At 54.8% G+C, this 21,418-nt stretch overlaps 9 protein-coding genes across 9 annotated transcripts; 4 read left to right on the plus strand and 5 right to left on the minus strand.

Annotated features, from left to right (window-relative positions):
• Positions 1-85: 85 nt before the first annotated feature.
• BJX67DRAFT_210239 (uncharacterized protein) lies at positions 86-1,323 on the plus strand. Its single transcript, XM_071025573.1, has 3 exons — positions 86-296; positions 344-598; positions 644-1,323. The coding sequence occupies exons 1-3, from the start codon at positions 262-264 to the stop codon at positions 1,191-1,193; spliced, it is 840 nt and encodes a 279-aa protein (XP_070889878.1). The 5' UTR covers positions 86-261; the 3' UTR covers positions 1,194-1,323.
• Positions 1,324-1,669: 346 nt separating this feature from the next.
• On the plus strand, positions 1,670-3,973 carry BJX67DRAFT_343031 (MDR family MFS transporter). Its single transcript, XM_071028106.1, has 5 exons — positions 1,670-1,895; positions 1,940-2,251; positions 2,312-2,832; positions 2,884-3,205; positions 3,286-3,973. The coding sequence occupies exons 1-5, from the start codon at positions 1,775-1,777 to the stop codon at positions 3,528-3,530; spliced, it is 1,521 nt and encodes a 506-aa protein (XP_070889879.1). The 5' UTR covers positions 1,670-1,774; the 3' UTR covers positions 3,531-3,973.
• Positions 3,974-4,067: 94 nt separating this feature from the next.
• BJX67DRAFT_377526 (glycoside hydrolase family 16 protein) lies at positions 4,068-5,370 on the minus strand (the record flags this gene model as incomplete). Its single annotated transcript, XM_071032129.1, has 3 exons — positions 4,068-4,409; positions 4,501-4,954; positions 5,027-5,370. The coding sequence occupies 3 exons, from the start codon at positions 5,368-5,370 to the stop codon at positions 4,068-4,070; spliced, it is 1,140 nt and encodes a 379-aa protein (XP_070889880.1).
• Positions 5,371-5,618: 248 nt separating this feature from the next.
• Positions 5,619-6,627, minus strand: BJX67DRAFT_377527 (uncharacterized protein; the record flags this gene model as incomplete). The annotated part of the gene is made up of 4 exons (XM_071032130.1): positions 5,619-6,011; positions 6,059-6,232; positions 6,291-6,466; positions 6,513-6,627. The coding sequence occupies 4 exons, from the start codon at positions 6,625-6,627 to the stop codon at positions 5,619-5,621; spliced, it is 858 nt and encodes a 285-aa protein (XP_070889881.1).
• Positions 6,628-7,131: 504 nt separating this feature from the next.
• Positions 7,132-11,679, minus strand: BJX67DRAFT_389799 (uncharacterized protein; the record flags this gene model as incomplete). Its single annotated transcript, XM_071034549.1, has 10 exons — positions 7,132-8,662; positions 8,710-9,095; positions 10,161-10,342; positions 10,400-10,467; positions 10,517-10,899; positions 10,953-11,020; positions 11,069-11,105; positions 11,155-11,339; positions 11,397-11,532; positions 11,581-11,679. 10 exons carry the CDS (start codon positions 11,677-11,679, stop codon positions 7,132-7,134), a joined length of 3,075 nt encoding a protein of 1,024 aa, XP_070889882.1.
• Positions 11,680-13,230: 1,551 nt separating this feature from the next.
• Positions 13,231-14,877, plus strand: BJX67DRAFT_377530 (peroxidase family protein; the record flags this gene model as incomplete). The annotated part of the gene is made up of 7 exons (XM_071032131.1): positions 13,231-13,438; positions 13,485-13,603; positions 13,654-13,684; positions 13,734-13,883; positions 13,934-14,254; positions 14,308-14,482; positions 14,547-14,877. 7 exons carry the CDS (start codon positions 13,231-13,233, stop codon positions 14,875-14,877), a joined length of 1,335 nt encoding a protein of 444 aa, XP_070889883.1.
• Positions 14,878-15,564: 687 nt separating this feature from the next.
• On the plus strand, positions 15,565-18,924 carry BJX67DRAFT_343035 (putative DNA repair protein Rad4). Its single transcript, XM_071028107.1, has 4 exons — positions 15,565-16,247; positions 16,309-16,512; positions 16,559-16,910; positions 16,957-18,924. The coding sequence occupies exons 1-4, from the start codon at positions 15,657-15,659 to the stop codon at positions 18,795-18,797; spliced, it is 2,988 nt and encodes a 995-aa protein (XP_070889884.1). The 5' UTR covers positions 15,565-15,656; the 3' UTR covers positions 18,798-18,924.
• Position 18,925: 1 nt separating this feature from the next.
• BJX67DRAFT_343038 (putative 2-deoxy-D-gluconate 3-dehydrogenase) lies at positions 18,926-19,915 on the minus strand. Its single transcript, XM_071028108.1, has 2 exons — positions 19,734-19,915; positions 18,926-19,635 (listed from the first exon to the last, which is right to left on the minus strand). The coding sequence occupies exons 1-2, from the start codon at positions 19,866-19,868 to the stop codon at positions 18,967-18,969; spliced, it is 804 nt and encodes a 267-aa protein (XP_070889885.1). The 5' UTR covers positions 19,869-19,915; the 3' UTR covers positions 18,926-18,966.
• Positions 19,916-20,364: 449 nt separating this feature from the next.
• On the minus strand, positions 20,365-20,804 carry BJX67DRAFT_377533 (uncharacterized protein; the record flags this gene model as incomplete). The annotated part of the gene is made up of 3 exons (XM_071032132.1): positions 20,365-20,399; positions 20,457-20,498; positions 20,567-20,804. The coding sequence occupies 3 exons, from the start codon at positions 20,802-20,804 to the stop codon at positions 20,365-20,367; spliced, it is 315 nt and encodes a 104-aa protein (XP_070889886.1).
• Between the last annotated feature and the right edge of the window lie 614 nt (positions 20,805-21,418).

Below are 21,418 nucleotides of genomic sequence, written 5' to 3' on the forward strand. Positions count from 1 at the left end.
CGTCGTGGTCTAGATTTGGGATGACAAAGGCCGCGAGGCATCATCTTCTACCTAGGGCCGGATGAATAGCGCAAGAGGAGGCAGAGCGAGAACTGCCCTCTTCCAGAGGGGTCGGGTCTGGGTATTTTGATTGTGTGGTTCTTGAGTTCTGAGAAGTTGAACGAGCTTGAGGTGCAGGTGGTGTGCATCTGACATTTAAATCGCGGGAGCGGACTGTCTCAGCTACAGCACCTCGCATCCTGCCAACCTGCAACAGATACAATGATCCATCCAGAGATTCCAGATTGGCTTCGGAGGTGAGTCTCACCGGTCCTCGTACCAGGACACAAGCTCATTGAAGAAGCACCCTGGTGACCGTGAGCGTCGCCTCATTCCTCCCTCAGCTTCAGCGCATCACCTCGAGACGGAGCTGTGCGGGGCTCTCACGCATCTTTGTCTTGTCCAACCTGATCAGCGCGACCGAGCAGTTCACCATTTTCTTCTACGCGCTCGTCAACACTGAGACTGAGAACGTCTTCGTCAAGACGAGTCCGCCCAGCACGGGGGACTGGCTGAACTTCAGCCAAACTGCCGCTGTCTGGTTGCTGTTCTTGGCTCTGTAAGCGGAGGCTGATGTGAACTTGCACTTGCTAACGTCGGTCAGATTCGCCCTCGCGCTGTATTCCAGCCATCAAAAACGACTGGGATGGATATACGCGACATTCCTCCCCCTCTCAGTCGTCCCGTTGGTTCTCGACGCGGCACTGCCGCCCTTGGTCGATCGCGAAAGCAGAAAGTGGATGCTGGTTTTCTTCTACATGTTCCACACGATGCTCGTCGTCCCTCTGATCACGGTCTTCAATCTCGTCGCCGTGTGCTCGCAGGCACGTCTCATCTGCACGGCTCAGAAGTCGAGTGCATTGAGTTTGCCCGGCCTGTTCGTGCAAGCGGTGGTGTTCTCGCTCGTCGCGCTGTCCTGGATCTGGCGCGTGCCGTTCCCCTGGGAGAGGGTTGACTATCTCTCTCTCAGACTGCTCTCGACATGGTATGGGTCGGTTGGCTGGATTGCCGTCGACAATGGCATTTTTGGTCTTGGAAGGGCACTGTTGCTGGTGATGGCACTGCGGAGGGGTTTTCGTAAGGGTTGGATGGAGCTTGAAGGCGAGACCAAGCCTCTGCTTGCAGATGGAGGATACCGTGGGTATACGTCTTGACTTTTGGCACGTACTTCGATCATTGATTAGGGTGGAAGGCGGAGGAACTAGCTCCTACCTAAGTACCCATCTCCTTCGACGCTTATACACAGTGTACTCACGCTGCTGTCGAAATGCGTTGCACTGTTTTATGCAACCATCACCGCATCCCCCCCCCCATGTCAGCGATGGTTTTAATTATTTTCTCCCTGACGAGAGCGAGAGTTTGCGTGGGGAATGGAATTTCCACAGTCGATTATGTTCAAGATGTAGCTATCTACTACTCGACTGAGGTAACGGGGAGGGGAAGGCAGGCATGCTGTAGTTTCGATGTACTCTTGCGCACGCTCTCTTGGTTGCGATCCGGGGTGAGGGCAAGAGAGAGCACTGTGTGGATCTCCCCAGCAATTGACCAGTGAAATGAGCGCGCTGGCTTCGCACAGATCGGCGAAGATGATGCCATCCCGAGCTGTCTCGGGCGATAAAGATAGAAAACCCCACTATCAGTTTTTGGAGCCCGACGATTTATAAACTGTCTCCGTCGCACGTCTCCAGTAGAATTATCCTTCTTCACCTCGAGACTGAACACCGTCTACGGCACGATGCTCCCAAACCCCAACGACGCCGAGAATCCCCCCGATCCTGCAACAGAGGAACAGCCCCTGCTACCCCTCGATCCAGACTCATGGAAGCCCCCAAAAGGCTTCCTCTGGATTGAAGTTGGTATGTTCCCAAATTCTGTGCAGTCCAGTCCACTGACCATAAAGCCATCTTCGCAAACGTCTTCCTCTCCGGTTTCGACGGCACAATCACAGCCTCCACATACGCTCTGATTAGCTCCGAGTTCCGTGCTGCGAACACCTCGTCCTGGCTGACGACTTCGTATCTGATCACCAGTACCGCATTCCAGCCACTGTACGGACGCTTCTCCGATATCTTTGGTCGGCGCACGTGTTTCTTCACCTCGACAATCACCTTCCTCCTCGGCTGTCTCGGCTGCGCGGTTGCAAGGGATGTGATATTTCTGAATCTCATGCGAGCGTTGACCGGGATTGGCGGCGGTGGACTGATGACAATGGGTATCCCCCCAGTTCTCAATTCCTCCTTTCGGTTAAGTTGAGCTAACCAGACACCGGTAGCAACGATAATAAACTCCGACATGATCCCCTTCCAGCGCCGAGGCATGTACCAGGCCGCACAGAACGTCCTGCACGGATTCGGCTCGATCTGCGGTGCATCCCTGGGCGGGTCCATCGCAAACACGATCGGCTGGCGCTGGTGTTTCCTGCTGCAAGTTCCTGTCTCGATCTTTGCGCTTTTCGTCGGACGTGTCGTCATTCCAAGGCGGGAACGGCCGGCCTCTGAAGAAGTCGGTCTGAAAGTCAGTGTCTGGAAACAGGTCGACCTAACCGGTGCTCTTCTACTCATCCTTGGTCTCTCTGTGCAACTTGTCGGGCTCAGTCTAGGTGGGAACGAGCTTCCCTGGAGTAACATCTGGGTCATCACTTCGCTAGTTGGGAGTGTCGTCCTCCTCGGACTGTTTCTCCTCGTCGAGGCAAAGACATCCGCTATCCCGGTCATCCCCCTGCGCATGCTCCAGGGTGTCCTCCCCGTCTCGACCCAAATCGCCAACATTTGCGTCGGAATGGCCGCATACGCTGTACTCCCCTCCTCTCCTCACCATTAAGTCAATCCCCAACTAAGATTATAGTTCCTCTTCAACCTCCCCCTCTTCTTCCAAGTCGTCCTCCTCGACTCCGCATCCAAAGCCGGCGCCCGCCTCGTCATCCCCTCCCTCGCAACCCCCGTCGGCGGCCTCGTCTCGGGAATCATCATGTCGCGCTACGGCAAACTGTCCTACCTCATGCGCGCCGGCGCAATCCTCATGTTCCTGGGCAACCTCCTCGTCGTGGCGTTGCAGTTCCACGACGCCGCCTGGAAGTACTTTGTCTACGTTATCCCCGCGAATCTGGGCCAGGGGGTCGTCTACCCGGCTATCCTGTTTACGTTTCTGGCAGCGTTTGGGCATGACGGTACCTCCCCCTAAACACCGTGATTTCCGTAGAATATGTCTTTTGAGACAGGTAGGCTAATGTGGAAATGAGGTACGAAGACCACGCCGTCTCCGCCTCAACGGTATACCTCATCCGCAGCCTAGGCACAGTCTACGGCGTCGCAATCACCTCCACAATCGTGCAGAATCATCTCGCCCGCGCGCTCCCGGGCGCCCTGCACGGTGTACCAAATAAATGGAAAGTACCTCCCCGACCCCCTAAGCCTTCCCCAGGAACAAGCCCTCCCCCTCCTCCCCCCATATCAAACCCACAAGACATCACAATACAACGCCCATACTTGTAGCGAACCCAAGCTCACCAAATGCTCTCTTCTCCTTTCTTCCCGAGAAATAGGTCATAAACGCAATCCGCCACTCCGTCAGCGCAATATACGATCTCGAGCCGGAGATCCAGCGCGCCGCGCGCGAGGTGTACTACCAGGGAATCAAAATGGCGTTTGCGGCGAGTGCCGCGTTTGGCGGGGTCGCGGGGGTGGCGGCGATGTTTGCGCGTGGGAAGGGGTTGGTGAGGGATGGCAGTGGTGAGCATTGATTGACCTCCCCTACCCGTGATTCGAGATTGAGTGGGTTGGGTTGTGTTGTGGGGAGCGGAGTAGGGAGGGGTGGTAGGTATCTGGTGGATGGGATGTGTGGTAAGTTATACTTGCGCTTTCGGAGAGATGGATAAACTGGGAGGTAGAGAAAATAGTCTGTTAGACGGAATTGATAGAATGGTTTTTGGTCTGGAGCACAAGCATTAAATAGTATAAGTAATATGCCTCCTCAGGAACCAACTCTCTATCACTTGTCCAAACTTGTCCAAACAGTAACTTGAGCTCAAGTTAAGCCCGGTAAACCTTGAACGCACCAAACTCCCAAAACGCCTGCGTGAAATTCCCTGGATTATACTGTACAAACTTGCTACACTCACCCGGACACCCGAACTGGTCTGCATACACCTCGTCATTTCCCGCGTACTCACCGCAAAGGTCGATATTCGCAATGATGCTCTGGTTCTTGAAATGCGACGGGACGTCGCAGCTTGTATTGGGGAAGTCGGCGAGCGCCGTCCCCCAGGTCGAGGGGTCGGGGGTATGGCTCTCGTTCGAGATATCCGGTGGTACAGAGTCCCGCGTGAAGAACCAAGCTCGGATCCCGGCGTCGCGGAGTTCGAGGGCGTATATCTGCTCCTGTCAGCTCTCCTGCTCCTAGTATGTTGACTAGATATGAAGGCAAGGACAGGACAGGCCTTGGCTAGAGGGTTGAGAGACATACTCCACCGCCATTATCATTCATCTCCTTGCCATACGTCAACGACGCCCCCCGAACACCACACCCGGCATTCGCATTCGTGCTGTTATCGCACGTCGTGTAGATCGCGTCCCCCGTATGCCTGCGTAGAACATCCATATCACACCCCGGCGTTGTATGCAATGTGACCGCGTTCCCGTCTGTCCCGTTATTCGTCGCCTCCAGGACATCGATCTCCCCATTAAACGGCCAATTGTACCCGTCTGTCAACCAAAGCGCCGGCCACGTCGCACACCCGTACGGTGTATGCAGAATATCAAATACGAAAAGCCCATTGTCGTACGTCTCCTTCGACTCGATGCGCACGGAGTTTCGACCAGAGCTCGCGTTGCGGGTTGTCGCGTCGACTCTTAGGATCGCGGAGCGCGCAGTCGCATATGTGAGGTTTAGGTCGCGCGCTGTACTCACGTTGACATACCTACCGGTACCTTGGTCAATTCCAACCCCTCACTCTAGCCGATTGTGCCAATTTCCATATTAGAATCCATACCTAACAAAGCCATCCGTCGGATCCTCATCCGAGAAATAATGGAACCGATCAAAGAACCCTTCCCCCGCATACGAATCAACAAGGCGATAGTGCAGCGGGAAGTAATCCGGATATCGGCGGGACTTGGAGCCCTCGACGGCGCCGACGATGATGCCGATTATCGCGGCGACGCAGACGGTCGCTGCGATTAGCTTTGTGCGGAGGGACCAGCTGCGCAGGTCGTACCACGGCCGCTGGGGTGGTTGCGGGGAGGGTTGTATGTGGAGGACATTGAGTGGGATGTCGGTATCTGGGTGGGTGTCTCTGGCTGTGTCAGTTTTTGGGATGTTGGGTTGGTCGGCCATGTTGGGAGGGTTTGGTGGCCATATGGGGATGTTGCTCGAGGGATGGATTGCATCTGAGCGAGGTGAGAGAGGCGATCAAGGGTGAAATGACGATGTTGTCATTGTTATTATTGGAATGTGAAAGTTGATCCCATCCAAATCGGGAAGTCGCCCCGATTCTGGTTGCCTTAGGGCTGAGGCAATAACAACAAGAGGACTGATATTGCAGAATAAATGCATTGAGATCAACTGTATAAGCTTACCCTAAATCAACTGAACTCCCAATAATGCTCAAGAACCCACTCCAGACAGCCCCTAAGAACATAACAAACCACCAGTCCCACAACAACCGGCCCCAGAAGATAGTACACCCTCAGCCAAAACCCAATAAAGTGATACTGCACAATAAAGTCATCCCGATTCACCCACGGAAACGGAGAACGCGGCGTCTCCTTTCCCAAAAATTCACACAGCGGGCCCCAGCCATCCTTTACCCGGAACTCAAGCACCTTTCTTCCCCGCGCCTGTGCTTGCCCGCGGATATACGCGTAGTGCGCGAGGTACGCGGCGGCGAGGTGGTCCCTGTCGGTGCAGTTTCGGGGTCTGTCTGTCATGATTGAGAGTATGGAGCGAAGGAGGCGTATATAGGGGCGTGTGTACGTCTGTTTTGTCAGTGGCTGGTATCTAAGCAGGTATTTCAACCACGTACAGTGTCGAAGATGCCGAGGAGAGTCCAGCGCTTCATACTCAGCAGCCGGAAGAACGTCCTCTCCATGGAGGGAAGCCACTCGTTTACATCCCGAGTCGTTAGAATGATCTGTGCATTAGGATACGCGTCCATGAGTTCCTCGGCGAAGAGGATGTTTGGGACGTCGGTGACGGCCTGGCTGGGCGTTAGCACCTACCTAGTATATAAGAACTGTCGAAGTTGTGGTGCCTACATCGTAGCGGGAGAGCATCCTGTCAAACTCTTGACCTCTGTAATCGTCCCCGATACCATTGTACTTTGCGTCGATAGCCTCGATCCAGCACTCGAGTGAGTCGTTGCGATAGTCAAGGGCTGCTTCGGCCATGTGGTAGCAAGTGTAGCCGAGTTCCTGGAGGGCTCTATAAAGGGCTTTTTCTGTTAGATTAGGGGGTTCGGTTTGATCGCGGGGACATACACATCGTTCCTGTTCGTGGCATTCCCAACGCTAGGACTTTCATTTCTTTTTGTCGGTGTTCTTCATACTCGGATGGTGGGTATGGAACGATTGGGAAAGGGAGTTCTACGGCCATTGTGGTGCGAGCAGATATCGAAATGGGAAACTGAAATTGAGGATCTGGGACGTAATCTGAAGATATAGGAAGATAATTTTTCTTGACAAAGGGTTATTGATGTTGTTTGAGCAGTAGTTTCGGATTGCTGCAGACAAAGACACGGCATACCTAGCCTCGCTCCTTGCCACGTATGGAATAATATCATCAGGAATTTAGATATTCTTTGTTCATGCCCTTCATAGTCTGCTCCAAGCGTCTTGCATTCTCAAAGCATGCCAGAAGGCATCGTTGCGATGAATATTAACTCGACGAGTCAATGAACTCTTCCTAGCCCTAATCCGTCAGGCTTGGATGTCGGCGCCAATTACTACAGATGCGCCAATTGCGTAGCACCTTAAAGGCCTGATTAGTGTTCGAGATAAGAATATACAGCTTGCCTGAGTATAAGTCTGCGATTACTCCTTCAAGAAGGGATATCTATATAAAGACACGACGACAGCCGCTCAATGAACAGAACCCCCATCACCACTTGTCCGCATCAGCGAGAATAACATCCGACGCCTTCTCACTGATCATATAAATCGGCAGCGCAATATAGTACCCCGGAATCTTCGGGAAAACCGACGCATCGACAACCCTCAGCCCATCGACGCCGCGAACCCTAAAGTCCCCATCCAGCACCGCATTCGGGTCCCCGTCGCCCCCAATCGCCGCCGTACAGCAAGCATGGTGCCCCCACGCCTCACGCTTAATGAAGTCCTTCATCGCCTCTTCCGAGCTCGTGTTTGCCCCCGGCCACGTCTCATCGAACCCGTTGTCCAGCGGCACCAGGTTCTCAAAGATCCCCCGGCTGAACTGCATCGCCTCATACATCGCCTGCAGATCCTTCTCATCGGCACCACCGGCTGTCACACCCTCATCAAACGACCGGAAACTGATCACCGGCGTGTCCCGCGGATCCGCAGACCGCAGCTCCACCGTCCCCGCGTTATTGCGCGACCGCGACTTCAGCACAATCCACGCCCAGTGCTGCGCATCCGCCAGCGTCCCCTCCGCGAAACCAGGGTAATACCCCTGGAAATTGCCCGGCGCGCCCGAGATAAGCAGGTCGGGCTCGTCGTGCTCCGCGACAGAGGACTGCTTGATGATTGCGATGGCGATCCCGTTCGTCATGTACGTGCCCTTGAACCCGACGCCGTTCTTCCAGTCCTCGTAGCATGGGTCCGGGGTCTCGGCGAGGAAGCGGCACTTCGAGGTGAGGACGAAGTCTGTTGGGGATTTGCCGATTAGTGTTGTCTCGTAGCGGTCTTGCATGTTTGTTCCGACGCCCGGGAGGTCGACGACTAGGGGGATGCCCCATTTCTTGAGCTCGGCTTTCGGGCCCAGGCCGCTGAGTTTGAGGAGTTGGGGCGTGTTGAATGAGCCCGTGGAGAGGATGACTTCTTTGCGGGCGAAGACCTGACCGGGTGTACCGGCGGATGCGCTGGTGGTGCGGGAGCGAGGGTCAGCGCGGTAGAGGCTCTCGCCGTGGAGGTAGTCGACGCCGATGGCGCGGGGCTGGGCGCCGGATTTGTCGAAGATGACGTTCGTGACGAGGGTATGCGGTTGGAAGTCGAGCTGGTATCCCTCGTCGATGGTGTCGAGGATGAAATCGCGGGGTCCGGTGCGCTTGTACTCCGGCACCTTGACGGCCAGGGGCACTTGGAAGAGGCCCTCTTGCTGGTCGCGGAGTGGGAAACCGGTGTTCAAGTCGCGGAGGAGGATGCCTGCGAGGCCTGTCACGGTGTCGATGACCTTGCCGAGGAGGTTCTGGCCCATGGCAGTACCGGCTGCGATGACGAGGGAGAGGAGCTTGAGGTCCTCAACGACAAGGGTGAGCTGGGTCAGCGACGTCTGGAGCCAGCCGCCGAATCCGTGGCTGACGATGTCGCTGGGGAGGTAGCGGTTGTCCTCGAGACGCTTGAAGTAGCCGCGCATGTTGTCCGCAGCCCAGGTGTCGTTCCCTGTCAGCTCTGCCAGGTCATCCCAGTCGCGCTCGTAGGGGTATATCGTGCTTCACGCAGTTAGCCTCGTGCTTAACGATGCTTTGGGAATACAAACATCATGGCATTGTGTGCGGTACATCCACCCAAGGTGCCAGCACGAGGATACAGGATTCCCAACGGTTCCGAGCCCTCAGGGGCCCCGGCTCCCTTGTGAAGATCGCCCGCCGGAGTCCGGTACACCATCTTGGAGTCCTCCTCCTGACGCGTGAGGTTGTCGTAGTGGTTGACGAAGTAGTCCCACCGCATGGGCTCGTACTCGGTGGAGTGCAGCTGCATTGCGGGGATCATCTGGTGCAAGGCATCGCCCTGGTCGTCGCCAGCGTCGAGCAGGAGAACCTTGTGTCCCCCTCGAGCAAGACGGACAGCGAGAGGTCCACCGCCGGCGCCGGAGCCGACGACAATATAATCATATTCGGCGGTGTTGGCACTGCGGTGGTCGTGCTGGTGGGAGGCAGAGGCGTAAGGGCTACGCCGTCAGTAATGTATAGAGCTGAATAGGGAGAAGGGGCCGTACGACAACGCGGAGAGAAGGGAGAGGAATCCCAGGCCCTTGAGCACCAGCATGATGAAGGAGCGTAAACTGATGCAAACGAAGAGCCAAACAATCAAGAAATCAGGAAAACAAGAAAACACAAGCAAGCACAGCTGCTCTTCCAATTCATGGAACTGTTCTAATATAGCTATACCAGGAATACACACCCTCATCAAGCCTAGTCAGACGGTACAATGGGCAAGGGCTCCCCGCTGCAGGGATGTCAATCCCACCTCTCTCCTCCAGACCAGAAGAGACACTCAGGACAAGTACTTCCTGTCAAGGTTAGGCACAGCTGACGCCGCCGATGGCCAAGGTGAGCTCTCAAACACGCTAGTAACGAACCTGGGGCCCCTGGTACTCTGGCACTTCCGACGCTCGGCACGCCGGAAATGAAACGGCCGGACGTTGGGAATGCGCATTTCCGGAGGTCAGGCCTGATATCTTGAGCTCCTGCCCGTTCAGGATGAGTTGGAATTCTGACAGCATGAAGCGAGGCGACGGGAATGGGGCTCCGGTCCCAGAAGTGGACTGCTGTGGAAACCGACACAGTCGGGTCCAGGACAGCGAGGGCTCGGGGCGCGCTGATCAACGTTCAACGGGCCTTCGCCTTGGACCAGGACATGACAAGAGTTAGTGCGCTCCACAAGAAACTTGGAAGTGGCCGACGCTAATTTAGACTCTTCGTAGCGGCGCAGAGAGCGACAGATTATTCCTCTCGACGAAGAATATCCAATTTCGCCCCTTTCACCTGCAGAAGCCACGCCGTTCGACATGTGGACAAAAACAACATTCTTCCATTCAAGCTAACCTAAACGGTGATTATTCTACTTTGCAGCGACCCAGCTCTTCATAGACGGCTGGTGCCGCGAGTCGGTCACATTGGCCTGACTCAGGTTGTCCATGTCAACCAGGGGCACAAACTGATCGTCCACATGCTTGGTCTTCGAGCGCGGCGATCCCATTCCAATGACCTCGCTGCGTGATCCAGTGCCCAACGAGCGAGACCTCGACCCCTTGGACACTGCGTTCGCCGTGTCGCCAAAGATGCGCGGCCAGATGCGTCGGAACAGGGCTCGGATTGCGGGCATGCAGGCGCAGATGACGCCCACGTGTATTTCGATCGTGCTCCAGTATCCAAGCTGGACGTAGTCCCCTGTTACTATGTCAGTGGTCTTGTCAAGTGTATTGTCCAGTCCGTTGTAGAACTCACACGTCAAGTTTGTGGTGTTGGCAAAGGCAATCAACGTCTCTAGACGGATAATGCTTACCAAGGTCACGCTGCTCTCATTAGCATAGCTATACACCCCAGTTCACGGACAGGACATACAATAACCCCAGACTAAACATGCACATCACAAACGCCTTCTTCCGCCACGACAGGTTCAAGTGGTACAGCTCCCGCAGCGGCAGCGCCATCACGAAGATATCGAGGATCATATTAATAGCCGCAGAGGCCCACCCCTGCGCGTTGATGTTGTTGCATTGGAATTCGTGCTCCTCGTCCCAGCGATGCCAGGCTCCGTGGACCGGGCGGCATTGAAAAACGGAAATAAGGACGAAGACAATGATGTAGGCGATGTTGACGCCGATTGCGGCGTAGACAGCGATGCGGAATTCGCGGCGTGGGAAGACGCGGAGGTAGAAACAGAGAATGGAGATCTTGGTCAGGGCAATCCCTGTGAGATAGAGGCATTCGTCGAAGAAGTAGATCTGCCTGGTCAGTGAGGGCTGTTCGCTTTTCGGTTCTTTCCTGCCGAACTCACGTAGAGGATATGGTCGATATTGTCGAAAGGCACCGTCCACATATCCTTCCCAAGACCATCCTCCGCCACTACTTGTCTTAGCTCATACTCGTCTCTTCAAGGGGAGAGTCACATACAAACATAGGAAAGCGCAGAGAGGGGGAGAACACAACCCTTCCGCACTGTCAGTCGTATCACCGACACCACAGACCTCCAAACGTACCATGGTTAAAGCCATAGTCAAGTCATCCATCCCAAGCTTCCCTCCACAGCAGGGGAGGTGAGCAATGATCCGCATAACAAAGGCAATCAGCGCCAGCGCTCCGCCCGCGAGGCCGATAATCGAGACGAGATGGGTGCGGTCTCGCACCGGCGCACCGCAGCCACTCATAGTCACATTCTTCGTGGCTGCTACTGTCAGCGTGATTTGTGCAAGTAATGAGAGAGAAAGATCAGTCAACTCACTCAGGGACTCCCGAACGCTGCACGTCCCGGCAACGCAGAGCTCCAGCGTTCCCTTGAAGGTTTCGTCTACACACATGCATGTCTGGTTTGTCGGTGCACATGACGATTGTGGCAGTGTATTCGCAAAGCATTCCAGCTGCGATACAATTAGACTCAAGTGATGCACTGTCTCTCGCGTACTTACAGCGCAGGGAGGCAGTGCCGCTGTCAGTTCATCGAGACCGGCTGCCGCAGCCGCTGGGAAACACAAAGCCAGGCAGGCCACAATCCAGTGCCATCTCATCCTGGAAGACGATGTCTATCTTCGAATAACAACACAATTCATTCAAAAGCTTGAAAGCGTAACACTGCGGAAGGGAACCCCGATAAAGGGAGATTTTGTGCGGCGGGATGTAGCGCCTAATAAAACGCAGCTATGTCATTCAACCCCAGTCCCTCCGCATACACCCACTGCTGTAGCTGACCGGACAAGACGTTTGAAGAGCCCCTGGGTTGGACGACCTCCTGGAGATTCCACAGCCCTTTTTTTTCGCCTCGCACGACCCGCGGATAAGGATCGGTGCGATCGACATTCTCTCCAAGCTGCGCAGTCCAGTATACGGATACTTGACGAGGAAAGGAGAATGCGTGCATATGAATTCCACGGGCGATGCTCTTCTTGATTGCTCATACATGCTTTCGCTTGGAAAACCCCCGAACCCGCGCGATATCCACCGCTAGCGGCTCATAGGGCCTCCACCGGAAGGCCCAGCATTGTGTCAGCTCTTGGCAGCTCCGGTGGTCCTTGTCGACCCAGTGGGCTGCGCGGGAAAGAGCCTGGCCCAGACGGTTCGTGGGGAGGCCGTTGGGTCAGTTAGGGCCGTCTTATTGCGATCAGCCCGGGGCTTGTCCCGTCAATTTCAACCCCATATCTGGGCAAGAATTCTCCACACCGTCTTTCTGGCAGCCGTTGACCAGAGAAATGATGCTGATGCTCAAGTTCGGCTCTCCTCACGGTGCCCTCTTGTCCCTTTGACGGCATGTAAGCGAAATGGAGCCGTCGTTGCAGCAGTCTGCAATCGACGTCAACTTCTCCTCCCGAACAACCTGAAGTACTGCTGGAAGATCCAAAGAAGGGAGGTTGCGAATGAACAATTCACATCCAGTTTCCTTTTCTGGCATTTGCTAGCCATCCAATCCAGATGGCCACCCCTCCTGTCGCTCTCTCCTGCCTAAAGCAACACCGTTCACTGCTGATCGCTTGACCAAGCTTCCTGAGTCAGGCGCGGCATCATCGTTGTGTCCATATGCGTTTATTCTTGCGAGATTTGCACGTCTTTCTTGTCATCGCCAGGCCGAGGCGTAAACGGGTAAGGATCCTTCGACGAGAGAGCGCCGCGATCTTCCCGCGCTCATGGCAATATATCGGGTTTCACGAGCCTGATACCAGAGCCAAACATGGCGATAATGCCTCCCACAGACGCTTTTTTATGTCTCCTGGTAAAATCATATTCCCATTCCATCCCGTCCCTGGTGAGATTCATAAGCGAAGACTCCAGAGCATCCACACTCCATGTATGCTTGGACCCGCGATACCACTAGATTTCAAGCTACCGCAACCCCTCATCATTCCCCCTGGCGAGTTAGGGTAGGCTCATTATTAATTTGGTGGCGTCGATCGGGATGTTCACAACGGCTTCTCTGCGTAAGCTGAGCATTTCACCGTCCTTCTTGCATCCTTTGCTTTCCTTTCGTCTTTGGAATTAAACTTCGACGCTCATTTGTTGGAACTTTGCAAGTTCCTTTTCCTTCTCTTTCTTTGTGTTACTGTCTTCTTGTTGTTGTTGTCGACACCATGAAGGCGTGGCCTCTCGTTCTCTCCCTGGGCGCCTTTGTCGCCGGGTTCCCCTCGGTGGACAACCTGCACCACGCTGGCCTGCACAGCCATAAGAAGGCTGCCAAGCGATGCCCTCTACAGGATATGCAAGACGAGCTCATAAATGCGCTCAAGGACCAGCATGACAAGCGCTTCCTCTTCAGTTCTATGGACATACCCATCGATAGTACGTATAGCTCTTCTCTCTCCCAAGGTGAAACTGACTCCGGTAGTCACTGGAGAGCATGAATTCCAGCCGCCTGACTTTGCCAATGGCGACCAGCGCGGTCCCTGCCCTGGTCTGAACGCCCTTGCAAACCATGGCTATATCCCGCGCAGTGGCATTGCTCCAGTAAGCTAATCAAGCGCCGGCTGATACAACTGATTTACTTACTCTTCCAGTTTGGCAAAGTCATTCATGCGATCAATGAAGGTAAGGCTGCAACCGTTATATATATCAAGTGTAATAATAACCGTTGAAGTGTACGGCATGGGCCTCGACCTGGCGCTCATCCTCGCTATCATGGGCACCGTCTGGACCGGTAACCCTCTGTCCGTGGACCCCGGATTCTCGATTGGTGGGCGTGACACCGGCGTCAACAACATTCTGGGCAATGGGCTCAACCTTCTAGGTACGTACCTCTTATACGGTACTAACTTCAATCGAAATTGACCCGCATAGGTGAACCCCGCGGTCTCCAAGGCTCACACAACTTCATTGAAGCCGACTCATCGAACACCCGCGACGACCTCTACGTCACTGGTAACGCCTGGACAATGAACATGACACTCTTCAAGGAATGGTACGACATGTCCGAGGACGGCACATTCTCCATGGACCTGATGGCGGAACGGGCCGCGATCCGCTTCGAGCAGACCAAGGCATCCAACCCTGACTTCTATTACGGACCTGTTACCGGCCTCATTGCACGGAACGCGGGCTATATCTTCCCCGCGCGGCTGTTTAGGAACCACTCGCAGGAGCTACCGGAGGGAGTTCTGAGTAAGATGCTCCCTAACGATATACTCGACGAAGACTAATCTGCATAAACCCAGCCAAGGAAATCGTCCGCAACTTCTTCGCCGTCTACGGCGACGAAGATAGCCTTGAGTACCGTGAAGGCTGGGAACGCATCCCGGAGAACTGGTACAGGACTCCAGTGGACTGGGGCCTCCTGAACCTCAACGTGGACGTTATGGACTGGGTCGCGAAGCATCCTGAACTCGGAAGGTTCGTTCCATTCCTGGCCCCCTTCCAGACAACCCCCCCAGCTAACAACAACTCAACTCCCCAGCATCGGTGGCAACACCGGCACAGTGAACAGCTTCGTCGGCCTCGACTTGTCCGACATGACAGGCGGAGTCTTCAACCTCGCCACCCTTCTAAAGGATAACAACCTCCTCTGCTTCGTCTTTGAGATTCTCAAGTTCCTCAGCCCCAATGCCCTCGGTGGACTTTACGAGACGCTCACGACTCCGCTGGAACTCCTCACCGATGCGCTGAAGATCCCCTTGCTGGATCTCGCTTGTCCGGCGTTGGAGGACTTGACCATGGATGGGAAGCCGCTGTGGGAGGCGCTGGAGCAGTTGTTCCCCGGGGCGTTGAAGAGTAGTAGTGCTTTGTAGGCGTCGGTCTTGGGGTGGTTGAGAGGGTTCGAATGTAATTATATTTAGTTTCAGACGGGGTGAGGGTGGAGAAAGTCATTTAATTCTATAATCCTTGTCCGGGAAACCCGGTATATGATCTTATAAAGTCCATTATAGAAGGTCCAATGCTCAAGTCGTGTAGGGGAGAAGGGTGCGCAGCGCCAGTGGGGAATCTTATCGGTCATATCCGGTCGACTAGTATAGCCCTCCCGCCCTTTTCTCATTGATCCCTCTCATGAATAGGAGAAGGGATCATTTCCTTGATCGGAGCACGAAAAAGGCAGCTCGCCCTCCAAGTTACTCTTCAAAGGCAGTCGTGCAACCCTGGCTACAGTGTGTATCCTTGCCCTAAGATATATATTTTGAAAATGGCAAGCTAGAGCAGAAACACAACGGCTTCCCGCTTGGAGCTAATTGGACAGAGGTCTAGTGTCCTATCCGGCTTCATAACCAAGCCATTGCTTGTATGTGATCCTGTTGCAGAGCGGTTCTCCAGGCTGTCTCTGCGTTGTGGCTGTCAACCCTCATTGTTCCTGAATTGGAGACTAAACCAAAAGAGGAAACCAAATGGACTGCTGGGATTACGTCACGCGTTTCTGTCACGTGAGTCTGACTCATCTCCTCTTCTCTGTCACGTCGCCTCAGCTTTGAACTCAAGTCCCCCACTGTCGCCTTCGCTTCCCTGCACCACCGTCGTCAGTCTCACTAACTCACTCGTCCATCCTCCTTCTTCATGCGGCGACGTCACGGCGTCCGAAATGTCGCGCCCGACGCGTCCTGCCCGTCTCGGAACGCGTGGGGCAGCCCGCACCCAACGACGACGACGACGAGACGACAGCGATGAAGACATTCCCAAAGTCTACCGGGAGATGCTCGCGGAGGCTGAAGCGCGAGAGACCGGGGTCAGGCTATCGTTGGAGAGTAACCGGCCTAACAAACGGTTTAAACCGGTTGGGTACCGAGACGCGTCTGGTCCGGGGGGACTCACACAGCAGGCAGCGGACGATGCGGTAGAAGCTGGCGGGGATGGGGAGAAGAAGCCCCAGGTTGTATATGACTCGCCATCAGGGGACTCTGACGAGTCCGATATGGAGTGGGAAGAGGTCGATATTATTCAGAAGTCTACGCCGCCTGGCCTTCCGAGTGGGCCTATTTCTGGAATTGAGGATGATACGCCGCTGCAGATAACTCTCGACAAGCAGCCGGATCAGAAGCGGAGGGTCGTACGGCGCAAGCCCGTAACGGCGGCTGAGAGGAAACTCCGGCTTGATGTGCATAAAACGCACCTTCTCTGCCTTATGGGCCATGTCCAGCGACGTAACCTGTGGTGCAACGATGAGGAAGTACAGGTGCGTTGTTGCATCCTTGCCCTCCGATATCTCTTCTAGGTGTATATGTTGAACTTCGTAGGGGTTTCTCAAGAAAATGTTATCGAAGCACGTAATCTCGCAGCTGAATCCGCCTGAGAATAAACCCCAGCATACTAGATCTGGGATGTTTCTTGATGGACTCAACCAGGCTGCTGATGTATTCCTCAGGAGATTCAGGGTTACGAAACCCGGTCTGAGGCGGGCGCATTGGGCGCAGGATGCCGATGCTCTGAAGCAGAAAACGGTATATCACACAGAGATGAGTTTATGCTGAGTCTAACGTGTCACAGGCGGCCATGATCTCCGAGGCTGAAGTTTTCCTTGACAGAGAAGATTTCCGAAAGCAAGCGAGGGCTTTGCAGGGTTCGCGCGATTTTGGCGCTCAATTGTTTTGTGCTCTCCTGCGTTCTGTAGCCGTAGAGGCTCGGCTGGTGTGCTCCCTCCAGCCACTTCCCTTCTCGGGGATGACGCGGGATGTCCCTGTGAAACCTGAGCCCCAAGCTATTGTTATCTCATCAGACGATCCCGACTCGTTGACTGATGGCCAAGCAAAGTCCGATGCTTCACCACGGCCTTCACCGATCAGAAGGCTTGCCCAGCCGAGTTTCAAGCCCGCACGGGTACGCGCGAGTCCTGTTGGTAGTAAGTGTTGGATTTAGTCTTTCCCGACGGACACTAACAGCCGAAGGACCTCCCATTCGTGAATCGGCATATCCGATCTTTTGGGTCGAAGCTTTCAATGAAGCCTTCCAGAAGTGGATTGCCATCGACCCCATGGTGACGAAGACACTCGCGAAACCACATAGGCTTGGGCCGCCAGCGACTGATCCTTACAACCTTTTGAGCTACGTTGTTGCCTTTGAAGAAGATGCCTCGGCGCGAGACGTAACACGTCGCTACACGAAGGCTTTCAATGCTAAAGTTCGGAAGAATCGCGTGGAGTCGACCAAGAACGGCGAGGCATGGTGGGAAAGAGTACTCCAGCGTTTCGAGAAACCGTTTTTGGAAGATCGCGATGAACTGGAGATCGGCGAGTTAACAGCAAAGACAGCCTCCGAACCAATGCCGCGCAATGTGCAGGACTTCAAGGACCATCCCATCTATGCGCTCGAGCGCCACCTTCGCCGGAATGAGGTTATATTCCCGAAGCGGGTGACCGGGCATGTCAGCTTAGGCAAGCCTGGGGCGAAAGGGCAAGGACTGGAGCCGATCTACCGTCGCTCCGATGTCCATATCCTTCGCAGTGCGAACAAGTGGTACCGTCTCGGCAGGGACATTAAAATGGGCGAGCAGCCTCTGAAGCGTATACCAGCTAAGAATAAAACAATAAATCTCGGCGACGACGAAGATGATGACATGGCTGAGGAAACGGCCTTGTACGCCTTCTTCCAGACAGAGCTCTACAAATCGCCTCCAGTGGTCCAGGGACGAGTACCGAAGAACGCTTATGGCAACTTAGACGTCTACGTTCCGAGTATGGTACCACCAGGGGGTGTTCATATCACACATCCCGAAGCCTCTCGTGCCGCCCGAATACTCGGAATCGACTACGCCGATGCAGTCACGGGATTTAACTTCAAGGGACGACACGGGACCGCAGTCCTCAACGGGGTCGTCATTGCCGATGAATACCGGGATGCGCTTGTTGAGGTTATTCGATGCCTTGAGGATGAGAGGTTGCAGAATCAACAGCAAAAGAGAGCAGCTGAAGTTCTTCGTTTGTGGAAACATTTTCTGCTAAGGCTTCGCATTGCTGAGCGGGTGAGAAGCTATGCCGTCGAAGGAGAGGAAGCGGATGACGAAGCTAGCGTTGGGGTCGGAGAGGATGAGCCTGACGCGGAGCATATGGGAGGTGGGTTTCTTCCTGAATCAGACGGGGACATAGCAAGCCCTACTGGCCGGCAGAGGCCAACCGCGTCTGAGCTAACTCAGATGTTTGAAGAGCAGGGTGGAGGGTTTCTTCCCGGGCCAGACGAGAGGCCCGCCTCCCCTGCTGACTCGCAAGTTGAACAGCCTGGCTTTCGTGGGCAAATCACGGGAAAAGACGTTCCTGATGAGCGCCTTGCAGGCGGTTTCATCCCTGAAGATGAGCCGCAAACCCAAGCCACTCAAATTCTGCCCAGTCCCCGAACTGTTCGGTCCAAGTACAACCTCGTCGTCGTTGCACGACATGGGGAAAACGAATCTGGGGCAAACCTTGCCAACGTGAAGAGCTCAAAACACCCTACAATATGTGATAACCCAAACCGTCAAGGAAACTCGGTAGAGGCTCCTATCTCGGTAGGGTCGTCAGCCGTTGACTACTCGGCCTCCGAAACAGCCGAACCTCCTATCGTCGTAGACTCCTCAGTGAACGACTCTTCTGGCAGTATTGAAATGATGTCTCGCGGCCCTTCACAGTCTCAGTCACGGGCTCCGTCGGAGGCTGTCGAAGTGTTGTCTCAACGGTCCGAAGATAACGAGGGCTCACTGTTGTCAGAGGATCCGGAAGACGAGGATGCGGTTCCTGAGTGGCTCATGTCGGACTGAATAACTGCCGTGTGTAGTAGGGCCAATCGTCGTCATATGTACATACCGTCGGCCGCTGCTGTGTGAATACGTACTGTGGCCGACTAACCTGTAAACAGGTCGAGGAATACATAATGTACTATTGCCATCTGAGCGCGTAGTTTCCGTCTAAGATCACTCACATATACAGCTACCGCCCCATCCACCCCCCATCAACTGTAACCAACTCCCCAGAAACATACGAACTGGCCTCACTCGCCAAAAACACAACCGGCCCCTTAAAGTCCTCCGGCCGCCCCCACCTCCCCGCCGGAATACGCGCCATAATCCCCGCATTGCGATTGCTGTCGTTGATCAGGGCAACATTCATATCCGTGTCGATATACCCAGGCGCAATCGCATTCACATTAATCCCCTTCCCCACCCACTCATTACTCAACGCCTTCGTCAACTGCCCCACGCCACCTTTACTCGCCGCATACGCAGGCACCGTAATCCCACCCTGGTACGAGAGCAGCGAGGCCACGTTGATGATACTCCCCTTCTTCTTCCCCGGCTCGAATCGCGCCTCCGGCTGGGAAAGGAGATACGCGCCGAACTCGCGACAAAGCGTAAAGACACTCGTCAGATTCACGCTAAGCACCTCGTCCCAGTCTTCGTCGGGGAACTGCTCGGCCGGATGCCGCCTCTGGATCCCCGCGCAGTTGAGCAGGATGGTCGGGTGGAAGCCCTGCGCTGTTAGGGTCGGGATGATGGCCTTTACGCTGGCCCGGTCGGAGAGCTCGGCGGTGTGGATGTGGGCTTTTCGGGCGTGGGTGCGTGTGATCGTGTCTGCTGTTGTGGTATTCGAGTTATCTCTCTGCGTATGCGTAGTAATTTTCGTGTTAGCTCAGCTTGCAATACTACCCATACCCATAAATGCGGGCTTACGATTCAGACCGGGAGGGGGGGAGGTACCTGGACGAGAATAATATCTGCGCCGGCTTCGGCCAGCGCGATGGCCATTGCGGCGCCGATGCCGCGGGTTCCGCCGGTGACGAGGGCGGTCTTGCCCGCGAGGGAGAAGAGGGCGGGGATTGAGGCGTCTGTCATTGTTTCTGCGGCTTTTCTGGGGGCGCGCCGTTCGATTCTCGAGGGAGAGGGGAGCGAGTTGAGGAGGGGAGTGTTTTATATGCTTGGGGTCTGCGGGGCACCCAAAACGGGATGTTTCCATTGCCGACAAAGCCCGACGGCCCCGCATCGGCTATTGGGCCGATCGGGTAATGGCCGATGCCGGCGGGCGTGGATCTGATTGGTCGGTTGGGAAGTATACGATGACCCGCTGAGAAAACCCTACAACACAGGGCCGGAGAACAAGGGAGGATAGAAACGCTAGTCTTTAGGTGACCTTGGTGTTACGGCAGCGGACTGACAGTGATATGCTTGAACATTCAGGGAGCGACCAGCATACTAGACTAGATGCATCCTCCAATCCTTCCTGCTCCGATCCTCGACCTCCGCATCGTTCTATCGAACAAGTGCCAGCCCCCTCTTTCTTCTAATTAGATAGCCTTGGATAGGTCTCTATAAACCGAAATTCCTGGGGTGCCTAGCAGATCTTGGCTCCGTTGGAGATTTGACCACCTGTATCGTCCATCAGGATCTATCCTCCCCATCGCACGAACGAATTGTGATACTTACCGCTAGCTTCGTAGAGACGGCCATCGCTGCGAACGTAAACATCTACACACCGTCAGCGCACGACAATGAGGGTAGAGGGTTACCCCTGGGCAGCTGTTGGGATTATGTACCGCCGTAACTCTCCGGCCAGGTGTATGTCACCGAGTTGGAGCTTCCAGCACAGACATTAGCGTCAACCCAGAAGAAGGCCCAGCCGCCACCGATGTTCACGGAGTGGCCGTTGTTGAGCTGGAACTCGGAGCCGGTGCTGTCCTGGACCCAGCCGTCGTGTCCGAAGTCGTTGTGGAAGTTTGTTGCGGATGCCATGGCGGCGGAGAGGGCGACGAAGGCGGCTGTTGTGAGGCGCATTTTGGTAGAGGAGGATTATGGTAAAGTGAAAACTGAGGCTTTCTAGTTTGGAGTGTGGTTCCTGGAGAATAATGTTGATTTGGGAGGGGGGATGGAGGCGTATTTATATCTTTTCTTTGGCTGTTCTCGAGATTATATGTGATCTCTTGTAATCTTACCTGCAGCTTGCTCGTCGACATGCCCCCCTTTGATGACCTATCATCTATAAGCATGAATGTAACCCAGGTTCATGCCTTAAAAAACAAATATACAGCTTCTCCTCTCAGTGTCTGAAACAAGTTAGCCATGCGCAGGGGCGGAATCGATACAGGGTAGTTTCCAATGGACCTGGATTAGCATTCTGGCTTACCGACGGCCAGAACTTATGTAGCCTGTCAGTCTCGCGCGCCTGGGTACCCTATCACTCGTACAACCCGCTCTTCCCAGGGGTGGGGGCTTAGCGGACTAGCTTCCCCAAGGGATGAGCAGAGGAACTCCTGCTCATGCAGGTAAGCCTGCCTAAACATTTATTGGGACGGTGATCCGTGACTTTTAAAATAGCCCTGGTTGGATACAGGGCACGAACCGGGTGACCAAGTTGCAGAGGGTCCGAGGGGCACAGGCGCATGTAAGCA

The sequence above is a fragment of the Aspergillus lucknowensis genome, assembly GCF_044049455.1.
Source record: "Aspergillus lucknowensis strain CBS 449.75 chromosome Unknown BJX67scaffold_4, whole genome shotgun sequence".
Classification (NCBI taxonomy): domain Eukaryota; kingdom Fungi; phylum Ascomycota; class Eurotiomycetes; order Eurotiales; family Aspergillaceae; genus Aspergillus; species Aspergillus lucknowensis.